Genomic DNA, 20648 nt, shown 5'->3' on the forward strand with positions numbered 1-20648 from the left:
CCCCTGTATCTCCACCCCTTATGCGGGTATGCGGGAACTATACAACCCTTCACTTTAAGAAAACTGTATTATGAAGTAAGGGATGTTTATGAGAAACTGCTGCATCAGAATTAATGTATAATAGTATTTTGTGACAGTTTATTATTCGCCCTCAACAGCATCAATATTTTAATGTGAATTTCTGCCTTACTCCAGCCAGCAACATTAACATCTAAATGGAGGATATTGACACTGTGGTAAAAAATGTCTAAAAGCTACTCAGCATGCTATTGTCAATAACACAGAGCTTAACCTACATTGTCAGTCTGTAGTTCTGCACTTTAATGTAAGCATCATTCCGTCAATAATACAGGAGGGGATTGAAAGCTGACAGGCAGCAGGGTCACAAAATGTGCAATAAAATACCCAGCATTTCTAAGGAAGAGATAAAACAGATTATCACAACTGTTTGGTGAAGGACAGCTATATTATGAATTTAACTATTTAATTATCCTGGATTACAACACCTATCTTCAACAGTGCATACTTTAAAAATCATGTTGTTTTAGAGTTCTTTACATTCCATTTAAAGAAAGATGAAAAAAAGCATCTGCTCCCAAACTCCTAGTAACACCGCACAAGTGTAACACTGATGTTTTTATTATTTGTAGACACTATGTGTGTTGAGGCTCAGAAATCCAGAAGCTCCTTATATAAATCACTACCTTCATATCTCCAAACTCCCAAACACAGCAATATTCTCCAAGCACTAGGCATTATCAACAACCTATCAGCCATTTGAAACATATTGAGATGGTGGTGTTTTATTCTTCTAGATGCAATGTGTTGGTTTAGTGTCTCATTTATTTATTTAAACATATTCAAAGGCAAAGCGGAAATATTAAATAATGTTCGTAAAAATAGATATATTTGACAGTACTAGAAAAGATATATATCATAAATGAGAGTATAAAAATGTACACAATTAAAAAAGCATCAAGTCTGAGATTATGGAAATAATTTTGCATATCTGTCAGCTCAAAATATCACCCACAATGCTCTTAGACAGGTTGATATGGCAGATGACACAGTGTTTACTGGTAATAAAGTAAATATCCAGGTTCATGTATCTGTTAAGGAAATTCAACAGAACATCATATAAAAGACATGTAACAATGTTTGAAGGTATAATGGTGCTGCAAAATGTCCTTGAAGTAAAAAAGGTGTACAAGGAATAACAAAATGCAGATACAGACCTGCCTCCAAAATACATAATAAATGGTGTTATTCATGTAAAATGCAATAACAGTCTTCTCTCATTAAGGCTACCACAATAACATTAAGTTCATATGTTAGTCCACAGTCTATAAGGTCTTCATATTTCCTCTTTGAAAACCAATGCATCTAAGAATATTTCTGAAACAGGTAACAAAAAATAAACCTCTTTCTTAAGTCTGGTTCAATTATTTTGTCTTTTTCAGGTACTGTTTGCATCTTTCAGCTTTACAAGTTCTGTGTGGTATCCATAATCCTATTGACGCATAGCCGGAACAATCAGTGTCTCCTCTTAAATTTGTTATAAATCCAAGAAGGCAGCAAGAGTCCTCAGATCAAATAACTGCGACTGCAACAGCAAAATAAATCAAATTCCATAAGACGGTCTCTCATTGATGGGATCTGTCTCATAGGAAAATCAGACCATGGACACATTTATCCTTCTGTATTGCTACTACACATACATTCGCATTCCTCATGATGTTCAATGGGTACATCTGTCAGGGACTTGTGCAGTCCTCGTGATCCAGCCTTGTGCTTGAATTGTAGAACCTGAAAGAAGGAACTTCAGTCAGTTAATTAAATTAAATAAATGACAATTTTTTTTCCTTTTGATATCACAGAAAAATGTATTCTGTGATACATTTATTCATATTATTTTATGAAAATATTAACATGCATCAGATGCACAATCACCTTCCTTTATGCAAATACAGCATTAGATACATTCCTGCAAAGAACTGATATATTCCATGTCTTCTCCCACTCCCATCATGAGGGGATGGCAGTAATTCTCATTCAGCATAGTTGACTTCTTTATTTGTTGTTACTATTTGGTCACTGGATCAGCAGGTTGGTGTACTGACCCTATTTCAAACATGACTTGAGCTCAAAGAGAAGAAAATAAATGAGGATCTTACTAATCAACATATGTATGCACAGAAAGAGGAAATGGTAAAATTCAGTACATAACAATAAGTTTTACTGAAGATATGGCACAATTAATCCAGTCAGAATGCATTGACAGAAGAACAAAGTAAGAAAAAATACAGAATACTGGGCAAGATAAAAGAGATAACATACAGTGCAATCATGCACATGATACATAAACATATAATCCTATATGCATATGAAATGTTCATATATCAAATGCTACACTATGAAACTGAGACGTTTCGTAAATGTATTCTATTATCTATGATATGAGATGGCATTATGTTTCCTAGCTATTACTGTGGTAGCAGCTGCAGGTAGATTCTGTAAATAGGTGCTCTTTACGTGCATCTATGAAGACTTTAATAGTGTCAAGGTATGGTTCCTGGTAGCAGATACAAATCTAGAGAAGGGTCTCTTACCTACATCAGTTTTAACTTTTTAAATGGAGGGATCTCCACAGAGAAATTGTCATCTGCACTTATGAGTTCATTTGTCTTCTAAAGGTAGTTTCACTCTTAAAAGAGGGGCAGTGATCATGCTTTAGGACTTTGTAAATTAAAAGTACTTAAAAGAAAAGTGGCATTAAGGAGGCACTGGAAGCCATTTAGATTTTTTTAGAAAATTGAAATGGTACATCTGGAGTCTGCTAATACAATGAATCTGTAGTATTTATTCATGACAGTCTGTATTCTGTGAGTATTGTGGACTGAATGTATAATGAAAAAAGTAAGGCCCTACTCCATTTGGGTACTAAAATATTTTGGCAATGGCTCTGCAACAAGTTGGTGAGAGGAGGTGACTGATCTTGAAACATTGTTCTAATTTGAGCAAGGACTTTATTACATACAAGATCTGTATGTGTGGTAAAGGAGAGAGTGGGTCAAGTATAAGACTAGGTATCTCTGTTCAGTGACATTTGGTATCATGTCACCATTAAGATCAGTTAAGAGAATATGAGGGACAGTGGGTAATTACTTGGCACAGTAAACACCATTACATTAGCTTTCTTAGGGTTAATTAGTAGGTTGCTAGATGCGAACCAGATGAATAACTGGGTGAAATGTTCTGTAGCATGGTTTAAAAGTAAGAGTATCTTGTACTGGACTGCAGGAACAGCATATCATCTGCATACACTATTAATTTAAGAGTTAGCAGTTTTAAGAGAAAATCATTGACAAAGAGGGAAAATAGTAGAGGACCTAGCACAGAACCTTGAGGCACACCTGTGTTGACTGTACCAGTAGAGGATGAGATGTTATTATGAACTTGGACATTTCTGTCTTTCAGATAGTATTATCTCCAAAGTTAAGTATTTTGTGTTTATTGAGAAGAAGGCTATGGCTGACTGTTTCAAAAACTGTTGTCATGCCAACAAAGAGACCTACACCAATAAATCCCTCATTTATGCTGCTACAAATGGAATGAGTAACTATTACAAGGGTGATAAAGGTATTGAAGGTGCTCAGGAAGCCATGTTCATAGATATGAATCTATGAACCTATGTTGTATATCACATAACAGTCCACAGCTGTTAATGTGGTTAAATAGCTATTTGTATATTTTTATCAAATATTTTAGTAGTAGGGTTTAGGTTAGTAATAGGGCCATAATCCTTCAGCACATTCAGGGAAGTGGCCTTTTGGTAGCAGGATTATAATTGTATGCCTGAATGCTGGTGCAACAGTAGCCAAGGAAAGAGAAGATGCAGTTAAAGCTATGAGTAAGACATTTACTGATGTTTTCAGCTCCAAGCCTTTGGAAGGTGGGATTAGATTTGCTGGATGAAGATCCTGAATTGTTATGTTTTGCTGCTTAGTATGCTAATTGTGATGTCCCCTTGCTGGACCAGTAAGCAAGGAGCCTGAATCCTCACCACTGACGCCAATGGCAGACACTGATTTGGAACAAAGATAGATACACACAGTATTTCCAAAGCCAGATACTCTAAGTCTCTTACAAGGGTTCCCAATCATACTAAGTGAAATTATTATTAATATAAATGGTAGTGCTTGGCCAATGTGGCAAGGCTGTCAGGAGTGGCCACAGTTTCACCAAATAAATATAAGTACTCTCAAAGGTTAAAATATTCTGTAAAGGACCATCCACAATGAGAATCTTAAATATATTTAATAATAAATAATAAACAATACTAAATATCTATTTACAATAAATACCACTGTTTCAATTACAGGAACTACTAAGACAACACAGATGAATAGATTCACACAGATACAGAAAAACAGTACTTAACTAATTTCAATATATTTCCCATCTGAGCTAAATAATTACTATTTCCTGGCTACTTACTAAAGCAAGGCAAGATGAAGTGGGTGAGTGATCCTTCTATATCAGGTTCCAGAAAACAGAGTGCTCTGAGACTTCTCTCTCATCTAGTATTAAAACATCATTTCAGTCCTGGATTACAGAATGACATCACGTACATCTGGTCATCTCACTTGTGGTTCTCATACTACCCCCTCTTACTTGAAACTGAACCAGAATCTCGCACATATGTGTTATCATACACACAGCTAGAGCTTTGTTGAAATATGTCATAGCATCTGGAAGCCAAAAAAACATTTCAACACATCTACCTTTCCAAGGTAGCAATTAGTTCACTGCTAAGGACAATACGGCAAGATTCTTAGTCCTTGTTTTTACGGACATTTCTTCTCTGGCTGCAATCAGAACTGTAAGTTACAATCTTTATGGCCTACCAGGTAATTTAATTTCAGACTATTTTTCAAAGTAAGCTGGATTGAGATTAACCTCTTCTCTTCCAGTATCCTCTGTTACAATATTAATTTCAACAGTTATAATATAGTCTGACATAAAGGTTTATTTCTTTTTTCTGTCCAGCAGGACCCACTTTTTTAACACAAGCAGCTTTACAAATACAGTTTCAACCTAGGCACCTGTACAAATCAGTTTGATATGCAAATGGCATTTAATTCTTTACAAAACTCCAGTCAGCTATGCTGGAATCTGTTACATATTCATTGCCCTACTCTCCTGGCATAGCTGGCAATACCTCACATTGTCACAGTAATAAACTTTGCTTGGGTGCATTAATATGGATTTAGTAATGCCTTGCAATGTTTGGTTATAAGACTGAAGGCCAAGTAAACACATAACTTCAGAATGAGTTAAATCCAACAAAACCTATATCCAAGCTGTTAAATAGTGACTGACACTGCACTAGTTGAAAATGTGGAAGTTTTTGTAGAAACATTGTTAATAATGGCATTTTACTGATGCTTAATGATACATTACAACTTCAAAAAGCAGTCCAAAGCAATAATGTATTATGTGTTGTTAAATGTTCTAACTATAAGATGGATAAAACCTGGGCTCCATCTTCCAAGTTTGCGCAACTATCCAATTTCAGAGACATGTAAACCTCATCCTTTCTCTCTTCTACTAGGCTTCTCACCCTTCATAAGCTCTGAATTACTTTTGCACTGCTTGATGAAGTTGACTCTTTACAGCATCCAATATGTGAGAGTTATTTTCAGAGTTTCGTTTTGCAGTATTTGCTAGTGATTTCTCATTTACTGTTCATGATTACTTCTTGCTTGTCCAAATTTAGTTTTCACTTTTTATTTCAATAGTTTGAGGGAGCTTGTTACTTTGCAGTCTAGTTTATTTTTTCCTCTCTTTAGATCACTTAATTAAGCTATAAAGTCAAAGTGCTCTAGTAACAAACAAAATATACAGAGCACTGAAAGTGAGTTGTTAAGTCTTCCATTACCAGGGCACCCATTTTTTGAAATTCAGAAAATAAGGCAGACTATGCGGGCAGAAATTATATAATGGGGTGTGGTCAAAATGGTGTAATCAGCTGGTGTAGCTAATACAAGTCGTACAGCATGACCATGCAGAGAGCAACAGAAAGCATTTCACTAAACAAATTATCTTGATGTAGTAAAATGGATTATCATAAAGAAGCATATTTGGCAGTCAGATGTACAGTATGACTGGGTTGCTGTTTGGCTTCACGAAATCCATTCAGCAGCTCATTGCTGAACAGCATTACCATAGTTAATGGCCAGTAAAATAATTAACAGCAAGAACATTTTCAAGTAGTGCAAGCATTGTGAGACAATATTTTGTATCTGTATTATTTTATAATAAATATTTTCACTGCTCACACCTCCTGATCTCAGACAACTGAGACACACCAGCTCCTCATATATGCCTATTAATATTCTTCAAGTTGGGGGGGGGTTAATACAACCATAATGAGAATGGGAGATTTCAGTTTTTGTGCTGGTCATGTGCCCCATTTTCCAAGCTTACTTAATACTCTATGACCAGAGGATATGATTATTTAGCATGGGTAAGTATATGACCCAATGGCCTGCTGGCATCCCTACCTTTGCCAGTTCTTTATAGGCTGTGCCTGTAGTCACAACAGAGCTCACTGCTGCAGCAGCCTAACTCATGCTTATAGCACCTTTTTGTAAACTTTCGGTTAACATCCATAGTTGCTTATGGCAGTCTGTCCTCTTTAGCTAAGTGACTTACCAGCTAATAATAGACACCATTAGGAAGAGCAATGACTTATTAACAAAGTGACACTAAGATGTACTGCAGCAGAACAATTAATCACTATTTGGCACTTAGTATTTAGCTTACTGTACAGCTTGTCTAACATTGTCACTTCCTCTACTTTAATAGGCAAAGATTAGAAATGAGCATCTGAAACAACAGACCTGAGTAACACCTTGCCTCTCTGCAAATTTGTTTACAGGTAATTAATAGCTTCATAGCTGTTTCCAGGCTACCAGCCCAAGAGATATTTTAAGCCTAGCCAAGCTTACCCCAAATTTACCAAACTATTTGTGCCATGTGTCAATACCAAAAGGAATTTTACGTTTACGATATAGGCTTGTACGCATCAAGCATTCACAGGCTGCCCCTTTCCATTAGAGACATAGGTGACAAAACAGGAGTAAATTTGGGATTTTGCATCCATTAGTCCAAGTAATGTTTGAATAGAGTTAGGAATGGGCTTTGCATGACAAGGATAAGAAGCTTTTTCTAGAGAAGTACTAATCTTTGGGACAAATGCCTGTCCCTCCAACATGTCTTGGTTATGTTGCAGATGAAGTTTAGGTCCTTATATAGGGTATTCTAGAGCTTTTTTTTTTTTTGAGATGTGCAAATGATCCATCAGTATGGAATCAGCGGATGCTCTGCAGGTTTGGCATAGATCGCTATGCAGCAGTCTGTAGTAGACAAAGTACAGGGAAAATACTCTGAGATGGTGCACAGAGGACTTATTTACTTCCTGTATTCCTTTTGTGAAGAACCTCTGTGGTCCCTGAAGCTGTTGCAAATGTAAGGTCAGGTACATGCCAAAGGGTGTGTTGAACCCTTTTTAATTTCTCCAAGTCTTTTGCGTTTCTAATATCATGATGGGAATGTGTTCCATTCCTAAGACAAAGTATGATTCAAGTTCATGAAATTAGTATTGTTTCAGTCTTTGATATTAGCCAAAAGTGTTCTTCGCAGCACCTGCCATGCGCTCAGTCATGACTCCTTCTGCAGTTCATACAGAATTACATCTATCTGTAACATATCTAAGTATGATTTCAAATTCTTTTTTATAAGACCCATTGCTCCCACTACTACTGGAACTGTCTGGGTATTCTTCTTCTACATTCCCCTTGTTTCTGCCTGCAAATCCTGGTATTTTATGACTTTGTTTCTCTCTGTATGTAAGACACTGCAGTGACTTGGTGAAGCAATTTCAATGATAAATGCTACTTTTGTCTTCTTTTAATGCGCTACTATATTTGGTTTTCTTGCATCTATTTTTTTTTAAGTGATGGTAATGGGTGATCCCATGCATACCTCTCAACCTCTTGGAGCAAAAACTCTGGACAAACCCTAAAATGATGGGGGGGACAAATAGTTACAGATTTTAAGTATTGCTCTTACAAACATAGAAAGTTGATATAATGATAGATCTTTCATTAGCATGGATTTTCTGAAGGATGTGGAGTCTTAAACTCAAATGTTTGTCATTATTTAATGACTTCAGTCCTCAACTATTTGCCAGAAAAGTACAGATTTTAGGAGGAACACACCAAAAATATGAGGCAAAACTCTGGACATGCGAAAATCTGTACAGTTATGAGGTATGATCCCATGTAATATAAACTCTGTTATTTTCTGTAATGCTTTGCGGCTCATGTTTCCAGAGTTTTTCAGCTATTTCAGTATTATAATGTTTGCCCAATCCCCAATGCAGCAGTTTTGCCCCATTATTATGCCTTTCAGTATATAGTCCTTCTGCCATTAGTATATCACAACCATCAAAAGATGTGCAACGGTTTCTAGTTCTGTTTTACAAAACTTTGTCTTTTGGTTTAAATTCCCCTCTCCTTAACCATTCCTGTGTTGTTCCAAGAGTTTTCTATACTTGTAACTGTATTTATACACTTTCGACATTTCTTGCCTTCTCATCTGATCCTTCACCTTATATTCTTTTTTTTGTTTTTGGCACATTCAGTTGCTGCCTGATTTTTATCTACTTCTGGTTTGATTTCCATTCTTGCTTGACATTGACATGCTTCTGCTAAAGTAAGTAGGGAAGTCATCTTTAGACTTATTCTCCTCATGTTTCAAAACTTTCACTACATTCAGTTCTTGTGAGGTCAGCAGATATGTATGCAGTCCCACGACTGCAGATTAACCCATGTAATCAATTTCGAGGAGGTTCATACCTCCTTCAGAGCAGGGAATATATAATCTTGGTATACACTGATTTTTACAAATACTCTGATGAGCATGAAGCATACTTCTTGTTTTCCTGTCCGACCGATCCAACAACTTTTGGGGCCAGACAATCACTCTAAAACTGTAAGTTATGACATGAAGACCAAATTGATGTATAGCTTTGACTTTCTTCCTAGATGTCAACGCTATTTTCAGCATTAATTTTAGTCTTCTAAAATATACCTTTCTGAATTTTATTCACATTTGTTCATGTTTTATTGTTGAACCTTTATCATTTCCCAAATATTTATTCACTGCCTCTTGCTCCAATTCTTTTGCATCACATTCCTGTCCAAACTAATGTTTTCTTGGTGCTGCAACTTTCCTGCTTTAAAGGTCACTTTTGCACATTTATCAAGACCAAATGACATTCTTGTACCATATGAAAAAAAAAATTGACCACTTCCAGTTGTGCTTTCAGTTCCTCATTGTGGAAATAAGGGTAGAACCTGGCTAGGCTTGTAAGGGCCCTAGGGCCATTAGTCTAGTAACTTCCTATGATCATATGATCCTATGATCTGATGAACTATACAGTTTTATATCATCTACAAAATGAAGATGAGAAGTCTTTACACTTTGTTGTTTTTTGGGAGCCAAACTGTAGCCATGACTTAATCTGTTAAGTACACAGCTTAATTGGTTAAGGGCAAGACAAAAGAACAATGGTGACAGACAGTCATCCTGGAAAAGCTCCCTTTGAATTTTTATCCTTGGAATAATAATATGCCCTTTATCGTGGCTTAACTGCAGAGTGGTTTGCTACTGTTTAATGGTCGCTGTAATGTAATTGGTAAGTGTAGGGTATATCTTATACATTTTTAACCACACTTTTATCCATGAATGTGGAATACTGTCAAATGATTTTTGTAGTCTATCCATGACCTAATCTGGTAAGTAGACAGCTTAAACGGTTAAGGGCAAGACAAATGAACAGTGGTGACAGAGAGTCAGCCTGGAAAATCCCCCTTTGAATTTTTATCCTTGGAATAATAATTTGCCCTTTATTTGCTATTGTTTCATGGTCACTGTAATGTAACTGATTAGTGTAGGGTGTATCTTATACATTATTAACCATGCTTTTATCCATGAATGTGGGATACTGTCAAATTATTTTTGTAGACTATCCATGCCGTACTTAGATTCTTCATCTTTTTAAAGTTCTCCATTATGACTTTGCTTAGCAACAGATGATACTTTGTTCCATATGACTTTCTTTTGTTAACCTGTTTTTCTATTGTCATGACTGAGTTTTCTTCTAAATGACTATAAACATAGCATCAATACCAGTGTATAGTTTATATGTCATCGGAAGACAGGTTATCGTTCCATAGTTTTTAGGATAGCTGGCAAGTTTGCTCTTAAGAAAGAGCATTGTTTTCCTGTTATTAATCAGACTGTTGTCTGTTTGTAATGTGCATATAAATAGTTCTTACTCATGGCTAAATCTTCATGTAAAGATGTTAATACTTTAGCCATTAGTTATGTACTGCATCTGGGCCTGGGGTTTCTAATTAGGGGCTTTTCTTAACTTTGTTTCATTCTCTCTGGCTCTTACTTCATCCCATTTCATATCATGTACATTTGAACTTCTTATTCTTTCTTTTGTCCATTTAACATCTTTGTTATGTTCCACAGGATCTTCATAGATATTTCTCCAAAATATATCTATTTATTCTATTTTGGTGATGTTTTAATTCCTTTGTTTTGTTTCCCAGTTCTCTATATTGCTTATTTTGTACTTTCCTTTACATTTATTTGCATATTTTCTAAGTTTTTCTGCCTGTGCTGATATTTTTAGTTTATTATTTGCGATTGTGCATTATAGATCCTGATCTGTTCTGACACTGTGCACTTTTATCACATCTATCTTTCTGAGTATTTTTGTTGATCTGTTCCCTCTTCTATACTCTTCTAACAGTTACACCTTGTCTTAATTGCTTTACAGTTTTCTATATTCAATACTTCCACCATAGCATTCAATTTCTCCTTTCCCTTACTGATCAGTTTTTGTGGTAAGACTTTATCTATTATTAATTTAGTAGCATAGTAATATAACCAATTTATGTATGATATACCGCATGAATCTCTATGGTCAGTTTTAATTACTGTGTTTGTTTGTTTATTAATCTTTCTGTGTTTTATTGACTATCTGTAGTCTATTTCTTTCATTGATCTTAATATGTCTGCCCATCTCTAATAAATCAAGCAACTCTTTTTTCCTCTAAACTGAGGGCACTTTCTTTGTTCTTCATTTCCTGTGGTCATTCTATAGAAAGTTTCATAGCATCTTCCTGTGCAATACTCTATTCGGTTTCATCCTGTGTCATCCATTGCTCTTGTGTATGGGAACTCACTAGTCTATCACTCCACAACATTGACTGTGTCAGAGTTGTCACCTTTTACTGTCCCTTCCCTTTGTGTGCAGGTCTAACTGAACTTTTGTACCAGTTTCTTACAGAAGGCTCCAAAGTATCTTCATATGACAACTGATCAGATGTTTAATTTGAGGATCCATTGCTCTATCCTGCTGTGATACTATCAAAGTTAGATCTTCTATGTTAAATTCTTCACTACATAGGTAATCCATAACGTCAGCTTCTATTTTTTAACTTATACTTTACTAGTCTTCTGTTTTACATTACCTCTTTTTGATCTTATTTTTGGTATTATGAAATTTTCCATATCTGGATGCCTTTGCCTGTATGTCTCTTCAAATATCTTTGGGGCCGGGCTGCTTTTTTTGTATTGATTAATTTGGCTTTCTCCTTTGCATAAATATTGCACCATATCAGACCTCTCTTTCTCTCCCATGTCCACATTTCTTTTTTATACCTTTAAAAAATCTCTAGATTTTGTTCTTTAGATTTTTGTAGTTCCTTCATCACTTTTTTTTCCAAACAGCCCAGAGTTTCTTGGTCTATATAATGTTTTCATAAATCTGTTGTATTAATGAGCACAAATTTTATTTGGAGTTTCTGACAGTTTTACCTGTGTAATATTTTCCTTTCCTCTAATTTCTTTCTTAATCTTTTTCTATATCTTCTGTCTGTAGATTCTGGGCTTTTTGCATAAGAGTAAGAATACATAATTTATTTATCTTCAGTAGACCACTATATCTTCTTTATGGCTTAATTTTTGTGGACTACTACTTCCTTCTACAATGTGGGGGGGGGGAGTCATCCTTCCCCTGGGCCTTGCTTACCCCATGGAGGTATGTTTCCATGTCTTGAGGATTCTACACTGCCATTTTTTTCTTGTCCTGGCACCACTTCACCAACTGTGATTGGGCACTTTTTTATCCTGGGTCTTGTCCAAGCAGCTGTTTTTTCTTATTTTTTAACCGACTTTTGGTCCATCTCATGAAAGTATTCACCAAGACTTGTGGATGAATTCATTTCCAGCAATACTACTCTCCTTTGCTTGCCAAATTATCATCTTTCCATTCAGACCCCTGCAGTGTTGTACTCACTGACTGGTCTGATGAGGGCAAAGTACAGCCGAAAATGACCTCCTTGGATAAGGATGCCATGCCCTTACTTATTAGTTGTGCAAAATAGAATGTTTTTCTCACCACAGTAGAGACATGGTGGTCAAAGGTCAGGTTACTGTCAATGTGCATTCCCTGATCCCTAAGCACTGAGTCTACTTTTAGGGGTGTATTGTTAATGTTATAATTTCCAGGGGTGGCTGTATTTCCAAAGGCTTCTATTATGCATTTGTTCACACTAATTTTTAGTCCATGGCTTTGGCACCAGCTGTTTGTCTATGTCAAACCCTCCTGAACAGTATCTATGTCTTTAGAGGAATCAATAACTATGCCTAATCTAAACTCATCTGCAAACTTGTTCAGCCAGAGTCTCTTGATATTTGACTTGACTTTAGAGAAATAGATGCCAAAAATGAGAGGCTTCAGCACCGTTTCCCATGGAATTCCACTTGACACTGGCCTCTTTGTGGATGTGGAGTCCCCTTTCTTAACTTCTTATGTTCTATCAGTAAGCCAGCTGGCTAACTATCATTGGTATATGGGTTTATGCCCAATTCTGTAAGTTCATCTACAATACCTGAATAAGGTATAGCACTGAACACTTTGGCTAGGTCAAGGTAGGAAGTGTACACTGTTTTTGCCCTCAACCACAACTTTAATAAACTTCTTGATAAAGTCCAGCAGGTTAAGAATGCATGACCTGCCTTTAGCAAGCTGAACTGGATATGGTCCTGTATCTGTAAGTTTCCTATGTCATCATTTATAAAATCCATAACAATTCTTTCCATTACCTTGCATATTACACTAGTGAGACTTACATGTCTATAGTTCTCTGATTCAGTGGTAGGCCCCCTACTCTGGTAAGGGATAACCATTGCAGTCCCCATTTAATATAGCATGAAACTTTTCTGGAAGCTGTGGTTATACTGACATTCTAGAAGCCTGAAATGTCATATTTCCTGCTATTCAGGAAGCATCCTGGGATATTACTACAGCCCATCGAAGCAGTATTCCTGGCCTTAATGAATCCAGTAAGGATCAGTTCCTTAGTAATAGTTGGAGGAATGGTGAAAAGAATTTCCTTGGGGATGACTGGGGGTGATGCTGAAGGGGTAAAATTGGAGTTATATTTATTGGCCAGCAGATTTGTTAGGCAATCACATTAACACGGACATTGAATCCATGCAAGCAGCAGTGTAGAGGCTGCCCAGTACTTATGGTCTGTCCAAGAAAATCCTGGACAGATGGTAAGCACAGGATGATAATCATTGCAATGTACTCTGCTATTGTATAAGTAGTCGTTTTTTTTTAATCTGCCTATTTGTGCGGTGCCATGCTTAGTGATGCCAAGTTGTGCTTATACATTCATATCAGACACCTGCCATATATCTAAAAATAGAAACCAGATGTAATCAATTGTACAATCATTTTTTTTTTTTAGTTTTTTTTTTCTCTATTCTCCCTGTTTACACAGCGCGGCATGGTGCTTAGCAAAGCTAACAGGAAAGTACAGTTGCATAAACTTACCATAAATGTAGAAGTTCAAGTGTATTCAGTGTTGTAGTCATCACCTGTGGGTTATCCCTGCTGTGGTAGCCATCAGCCGTCCTGAATACCAGAGTCAATGTTTTTGTGCGCCGGCTGCTGTTGCCTGTAGTCTGACATCAGGTTGTCAGTACTATAAAGCAAGGCAGTCAACGTCATTACATCAGCTTTTCTTGACCTAACCCATCAGAAGCACAAGGAAAAGAGAGAAGTGGTCCTGGTGGCTAAGATCCACCTTGGGAAGCATTTGTCCCCCTACAGGAAGATGAGAAAAAGGGGATGGAGTGACGCAAACCAAGACCGCAACAGTGAATACACTCGAACATCTACATTTATGGTAAGTGTACACAACTGTACTATGTTCTTTGTGTTTCACTGTTGCAGTCATCACCTGTGGGAGGATTCCAACAGCTGAGGTAAAGGGTGGAAGGATAGATAGAGCCCTAGGTATGGGTCAGGAGGCCCTGCAGAATTACAGAGCCAAACCCTGTTCTAGACTTCGAAAAGAGAGGTAGGTGGTAATGCTTTGTAAAGGTATGGACAGAGGTCCAGCTGGCCACTTCCAATATGTCCCTGGTAGGTACTCCTCTGAGGAAAGTAGTGGAAGTGAAGGTTGCCCTAGTGGAGTGTGTACAAATTGACCTAGGGATGGGTTTCCCATGTAGTTTGTAACAAAAATGGATACAGTGTGATATCCATTTGGAAATGGTTTGTTTGGAGATGGGCTTCCCCTCTGCCCCTGGGGCAAAGCTTACAAAAAGCTGGTCAGTTTTTCTGAATGGCTTAGCATGGTCCAGATAGTATCTGAGTTGTCTGTGCACATCTAGTGAGTGTAGAATTCCTTCCCCCTTGTTTTGAGGGTTGGGAAAGAAGATGGGAAGGTGTATGGCCTGGTTAAGGGTCACATCAGATACCACCTTGGGCATAAAGGATGGATTAGTCCTCAGGGAGACTCTGTCTGCATGGAAAATTATGAAGGGCTCGACAGTCATGAGAGCTTGAAGTTGTGAGACCCTTCTGGCTGAGGTGATAGCTAGTAGGAAGGCAGTCTTCCAGGAGAGGTATTTCAATTCTGTTGAAGCGGCAGGTTCGAAAGGAGGTAAGGTTAGTTTCTCTAACACATAATTCAGGTCCCAGGGTGGAATAGGAGGTCTTCTGGGAAGCCTGATAGTAGAAGCCCCTCTGAGGAATTGCTTAATCAAAGGATGAGAGAAGAGGGGTGGGTCTGAATCATAATGGGCAGAGATGACCGAGGCATGGATTTTAATAGAGGAGAAGGAGAGGCCACTATTGAACAACTCTGCTAAGTAATCCAGGGTGAGAAGGATGGAAGGTTGGGAGGTACCCTTTTGATTGTTTCCAGGAGCAGAATCTTTTCCATTTTCCTGCATAACATTTTCTTGTGCTGGGCCTTCTGGCCTCCGTGATGATGTCCAGGACCTGTTGCTTAACAGCGACTTCTTGTTAGTGTTTAGTGTATGAGCCATGCTGAAAGTTTGACAGTCTGTAGGTCTGGGAGCAGTACCTTCCCCCTCTCCTGGGTCAAGAGGTCTGACCATACAGGAAGCAGCCTGGAGGGCTGTAAGGTCAGACTGAGTAGTAAGGGGTACCAATGCTGTCTGGGCCAGTCTGGAGCGATGAGGATGGTCTTTGGTTTCTCTTCTCTTATTTTGATCAGAACCTTGGGAAGAAGGGGCAGAAGAAGGTATACATACACAAAGAGGGAGCTCCAGGGGAAGGTCAAGGCATCCGCCTTCCATGCTACAAGGTGATACTCTCTGGTACAAAACTTGTGTAGCTGGTAATTGAAGTGCGAGGTAAAGAGGTCCACCTCTGGGGTCCCCCAATCCTCGGTGATTTGCAGAAAGATTTCTCTGTGGAGTTGGCATTCATGGGGGTCCAGTAAGTCTCTGCTTAGGTGGTCTGCCAGTGTGTTGTTGATCCCTAGTAAGTATTGGGCAATTAGGTGTAGCCCCATGAAGGTGGCTGTAAGCCACAGACTCATGGCTAACCTAATGAGGGGATAAGACTGGGTGCAACCTGCTTGTTGATGTACCACATTACTGTGGTGTTGTCTGTTTTTATAAGGAGGACCCCTGGCCTGAGATGGGGTTGGAAGGAAGTAAGAGCATTTTGTACTGCCATCATTTCTTTCTGGTTGATGTGCAAGTGAAGTTGCTGGGAATTCCAAAGGCCTTGGGTACACCTGCCTGCTAGGTGAGCATCCTAAGCTATGTCTGAGGCATCATTGGTGATTGTCTGGTGGAAGGACAGAGGATGAAGGGAAGACCCTTGTTCATGGCACAGGCCTCTGCCCACTAGAGAAATTCCTCCCTTATGCAAGGGATTAGTGGGAGAGTGGTCTCTAGGGATTGAGAGTGCTGATACCAAAGGTTCTTTAAGTACCACTGAAGCTTTCTCATGTGAAGCCTAGCGAGAGGGATGAGAAGGATGCAAGATAGCATGTATCCCAGGGCTTGCAGGAACTTCCTTGCAGTGAGGTGACTTCTGGAAACCAGCTGGGTAAAAAACAGAAGCAGGAAACTCTTCTTTTCTGGGGATAGGAAGGCCATTAGGGTAGCTGTTTCTAGCACAGCTCCCAGGAAAACAATTTTTTCTGGTGGGGTTTTACTTTGATTTTTTTCCTTGTTGATGGTGAACCCTAGGCAAGTTAGGAGTTTTTTGACAAAGAGAAGATCCTGGAGCAACTTTTCTTTGCTGTTTACCTGAATGAGGCAGTCGTCCAGGTAAGGGTAAATCAATATATTTCTCTGTCTGCAGAATGCTATAGTCGGGGCCAAGCATTTGGGGAATAGTCTGGAAACTAGGTAAAAGCCACTGCTGGGAACAGAGGCAATGAACACTTCAGGACCAAAATCAAAAAAACTCTTTAATACGAAACCAAGAAAAACAAAACAGTAATGTAAAGCGCTTTTCATCTGGCTGCATAGCCAGACTTCTTTAGACAAAGAAAGCAAAAAGTTTGCAGCATTGAGTATTCACCCTGTACCTTCTTATTAACTAATTAACCAATAAAAACACAACTACATAGAAACAATTAAAAGTCGGCAATTAGATAATGTTAACACAGCCAGTTTCAGCATTTTCCAACTTGGAAAGCCACAAATAATCTGCATGATTGGATGGGTGACCGTAAATTCACCCCAGGGGTTCCACCTGTGTTTGTCTTGGACAAGGGCAATGTGTGCTGATCATGTTCATAAGGTTAAGAACTTGACTAGGCTTATAAGGGCCCTATGGCCATTAGCCTAGTAACTTCCTATGATCCTGCGTTGCCTCATATTTTGCTCTGGTTCTCACAAAAGTGTGTTTTTCTGGTAAATTCTTAATAAAATTTAGTGTTGAAGTTAGAAATTAATGAGAGATGTTTGAGTTTCAGACGTCATACCTTTCAGAAAATTCATTCTAATGCAAAACCCTTTATTCAATCAACTTTTTAAGTTTGTAAGAGCAAGATATAAACATTTCTGTTTTTGGTCCTTTGACCTCCATTACTTATGGCTTTGTGCAGATTTCCTGCTCTAAGAGCTTGAGAGGTATGGGTTATTTTTGGTCCTTTGACCCCCTTTATTTATGGCTTTGGATCGATTTCTTGCTCTGAGAGGACATGCAAACTCTGCACATAAGGCACCCCAGACAAGAATCAAACTGGAGAAAGTACAGTTTTGTACCTACCATAAATGTAGATGTTCGAGTGTTCACACTGCTGCAGTCATCACACTTGGGTTATCCTGCCATCAGGCGGTCCCACAGTCGGCCGGAGTTCCAAAGTCTTGGTCCGGCATCGGTTGCTGTCGCTTCTTCCCTGATGTCAGTGCGCCAGGGGTATATAAGATGCATCCGACGCCATTTTCTTCAGTTTTTCCTGCCCCAGATGTCAGGCGTCCCCAATAGGTAGGCAATACATATTGCTAATAAAAATTATACATATAAAAATAAAACAATACCTTCAGTTACAAGCAAATAGACCACAAAGGTTGCATGGGATAGAAAGGTATAGATAAATCCAGCTAGTTCAGAGGGGATGGAGGGAGGGTAACCTGGACTGCAGCAGTGTGAACACTCGAACATCTACATTTATGGTAGGTATAAAACTGTACTATGTTCATCGTGTTACACTGCTGCAGTCATCACACTTGGGTTGAATCCCAAAGCTAAGGATGGGTGGTGGAACTAAACAGGGTTTGGAGAGACTAGTAGGCCCTACAGAACTGCAGTGGCAAAGCCAGCTCTGGTTTTAGAGTATAGAGGTAAGTGATAGTGCTTGGTGAAGGTGTGCACTGAACTCCAAGTTGCAGCCTCCAAAATATCCTTGGTTGGTACCCCTCTGAGGAAGGCTGTTGATGTTGCTGTAGCCCTGGTGGAATGGGGCCTGATGTTACCAGGCACAGATTTCCCATGGTGTGTGTAGCAGAAATGGATACAATGTCCTATCCATTTTGAAATGGTCTGTTTTGAGATAGCTTTTCCTTGTGATCCTGCAGCATAGGATACAAAGAGTTGTTTATTGGCAAGTTTTATCCAAGTAGTAACGTAATTGCCTGTGAATGTCCAAAGAGTGTAGGAGCCTTTCCCCTTTATTCTGGGGGTTTGGATAAAAGGTGGGCAAATGAATGGTTTGGTTTAGGGCTACATACCACCTTTGGCATAAAGGAAGGGTTAGTTCGTAAAGAGACTCTGTCGATGAAAAATGATGAAAGGCTCCACTGCCATTAGGGCCTGTAGTTCTGAGACTCTTCGTGCTGAAGCTATTGCTAGCAGCAAGGCAGTTTTCCATGATAGGAACTGTAGATCAGCTGTGAAAGCTGGTTCAAAGGGCGGTAGTGTAAGCTTTTCCAAAACAAAGTTGAGATCCCAAGTTGGTGTTGGTGCTCTCCGAAGCGGTCTTATGTTCTTAGCCCCTCTGAGGAACTGTCTTAGTAATGGATGTGAAAATATAGGAGGATCCGTGTTGTATTGAGCTGAAATAGCTGAGGCGTGGATCTTAATAGATGAGAAGGAAAGTCCTTTGTGCAACATCTCAGTTAAATATTGAAGAATCTGAGGAATATTAGGGACAAGCAGATTTTGGCCTTTAGCCTGGTTCCAGGCGCAGAATCTTTTCCATTTGTCTGAATAGACTTTCCTGCTGCTGGGCCTCCTGGCCTCCAGAATGACATCCATCACAGCTTTAGAGAGAAGTGCTGACTGGTTGTTTAGGCAATTTGCCATGCAGCCAGATTTAAAGTCTTGAGCTGACTGTGTAGAATCTGATTGTTTTGCTGAGTCAGCAGGTGAAGAATTTGAGGTAAAATCCATGGTGGGCCTTGAGCCATGTTCCTTAATATTGGATACCAGTGTTGGTGTGGCCAGTCTGGAGCAATGAGTATCATTTGTGGCCTCTCTAATCTGGCTTTCAGCAGCACCTTTGCCAGAAGAGGCAGTGGAGGAAAGGTATACACTGTCAATGTTTTCCCACTGAATGAGAGGGCGTCCACTTTCCAAGCTAGTGTGTGGTATGTCCTTGTGCAGAATTTCCGTAGTTGGTAGTTTTGGGGGGAAGCAAACAGATCTATGTCTGGGCTCCCCCATTTTTGAGTTATTGTGAATACTTGTGGATCTAGTTTCCACTCGTGAGGATCTATGATGTTTCTGCTTAGATCGTCTGCCAATGTGTTTTTCTTTCCTGGCAGGAATTGTGCTTGTAGTTGAACTTGGTAGGTCAGTGCTGTGTTCCACAAGGTCATTGCTTGTCTGCATAGGGGGTAGGAGTGTGTGCCCCCTTGCTTGTTTATGTACCACATCACTGTGGTGTTGTCCGTCTTTATTAGGAGTTGTCCTGGATGTAGGAGGTCCTTGAAAGCTGTTAGGGCATTTTGTACAGCTAGCATCTCTTTTTGATTGATATGTAGGTGCCTTTGGTCTGCAGACCATTTGCCCTGAATACACTGTCCTGCCATGTGCGCTCCCCAGGCATAATCAGATGCATCTGTTGTTATAGTTTGCCTGGCTGTGGGTAAGGTAAAAGGCTGACCCTTGTTGAGGTGACATGCCTGAGCCCACCATAGAAACTCCTGTTGAAGGCAGGGAATGAGTGGAATTATTGTTTCCAAGCTGTGGCTGTGTTGAGTCTATACACTTTTCAGATACCATTGTAATTTCCTCATATGCAGTTTTGCAAATGGTATTAGTAGTATGCAAGATGCCATGAATCCCATGGCCTGCAGAATTTTTCTTGCAGGGAGTTGGGTCTTTGTTGTCATCGTTTTGAAGTATTGAGTCAGTTGTCCTTGCTTGTCTGGCGTGATATAAGCCATCTTGGCTGTTGTATTTAAGCTGGCACACAGGAATATTATGTCTTGTGAGGGCACTAGTTTTGACTTCTTTTCGTTTACTGTGTACCCTAGGCAACTTAGTAGGTTTTTGACAAACGCCAGATGCTTTAATAGAATGTCCTTGCTTTCTGCTTGAATAAGGCAGTCGTCCAGGTATGGATATATTTGAATCCCTCTTTGTCTGCAGTATGCAATTACTGGTGCCAGGCATTTTGTGAAGACCCTGGGCGCAGTAGATAAGCCAAAGGGCAGTGCAGAGTATTGGTAATGGGTTGAACCTGCTATAAATCGGAGGTATCTTCTGC

At 39.0% G+C, this 20648-nt stretch overlaps 1 protein-coding gene across 1 annotated transcript in view; it reads right to left on the minus strand.

Annotated features, from left to right (window-relative positions):
• Nucleotides 1-332: 332 nt before the first annotated feature.
• The window catches only part of PDGFC (platelet derived growth factor C), a 2060917-nt gene continuing 2040601 nt past the window's right edge, over nucleotides 333-20648 (minus strand). The window contains exon 6 of the mRNA XM_044079820.1: nucleotides 333-1806. Coding sequence (XP_043935755.1) covers nucleotides 1690-1806 — 117 coding nt within the window. The 3' untranslated portion in view covers nucleotides 333-1689. The remainder of the gene's footprint in view (nucleotides 1807-20648) is intronic.

This window comes from Protopterus annectens, chromosome 8.part0 (assembly GCF_019279795.1).
Source record: "Protopterus annectens isolate FY-2018-M chromosome 8.part0, PAN1.0, whole genome shotgun sequence".
Taxonomy (NCBI): Eukaryota; Metazoa; Chordata; order Ceratodontiformes; family Protopteridae; genus Protopterus; species Protopterus annectens.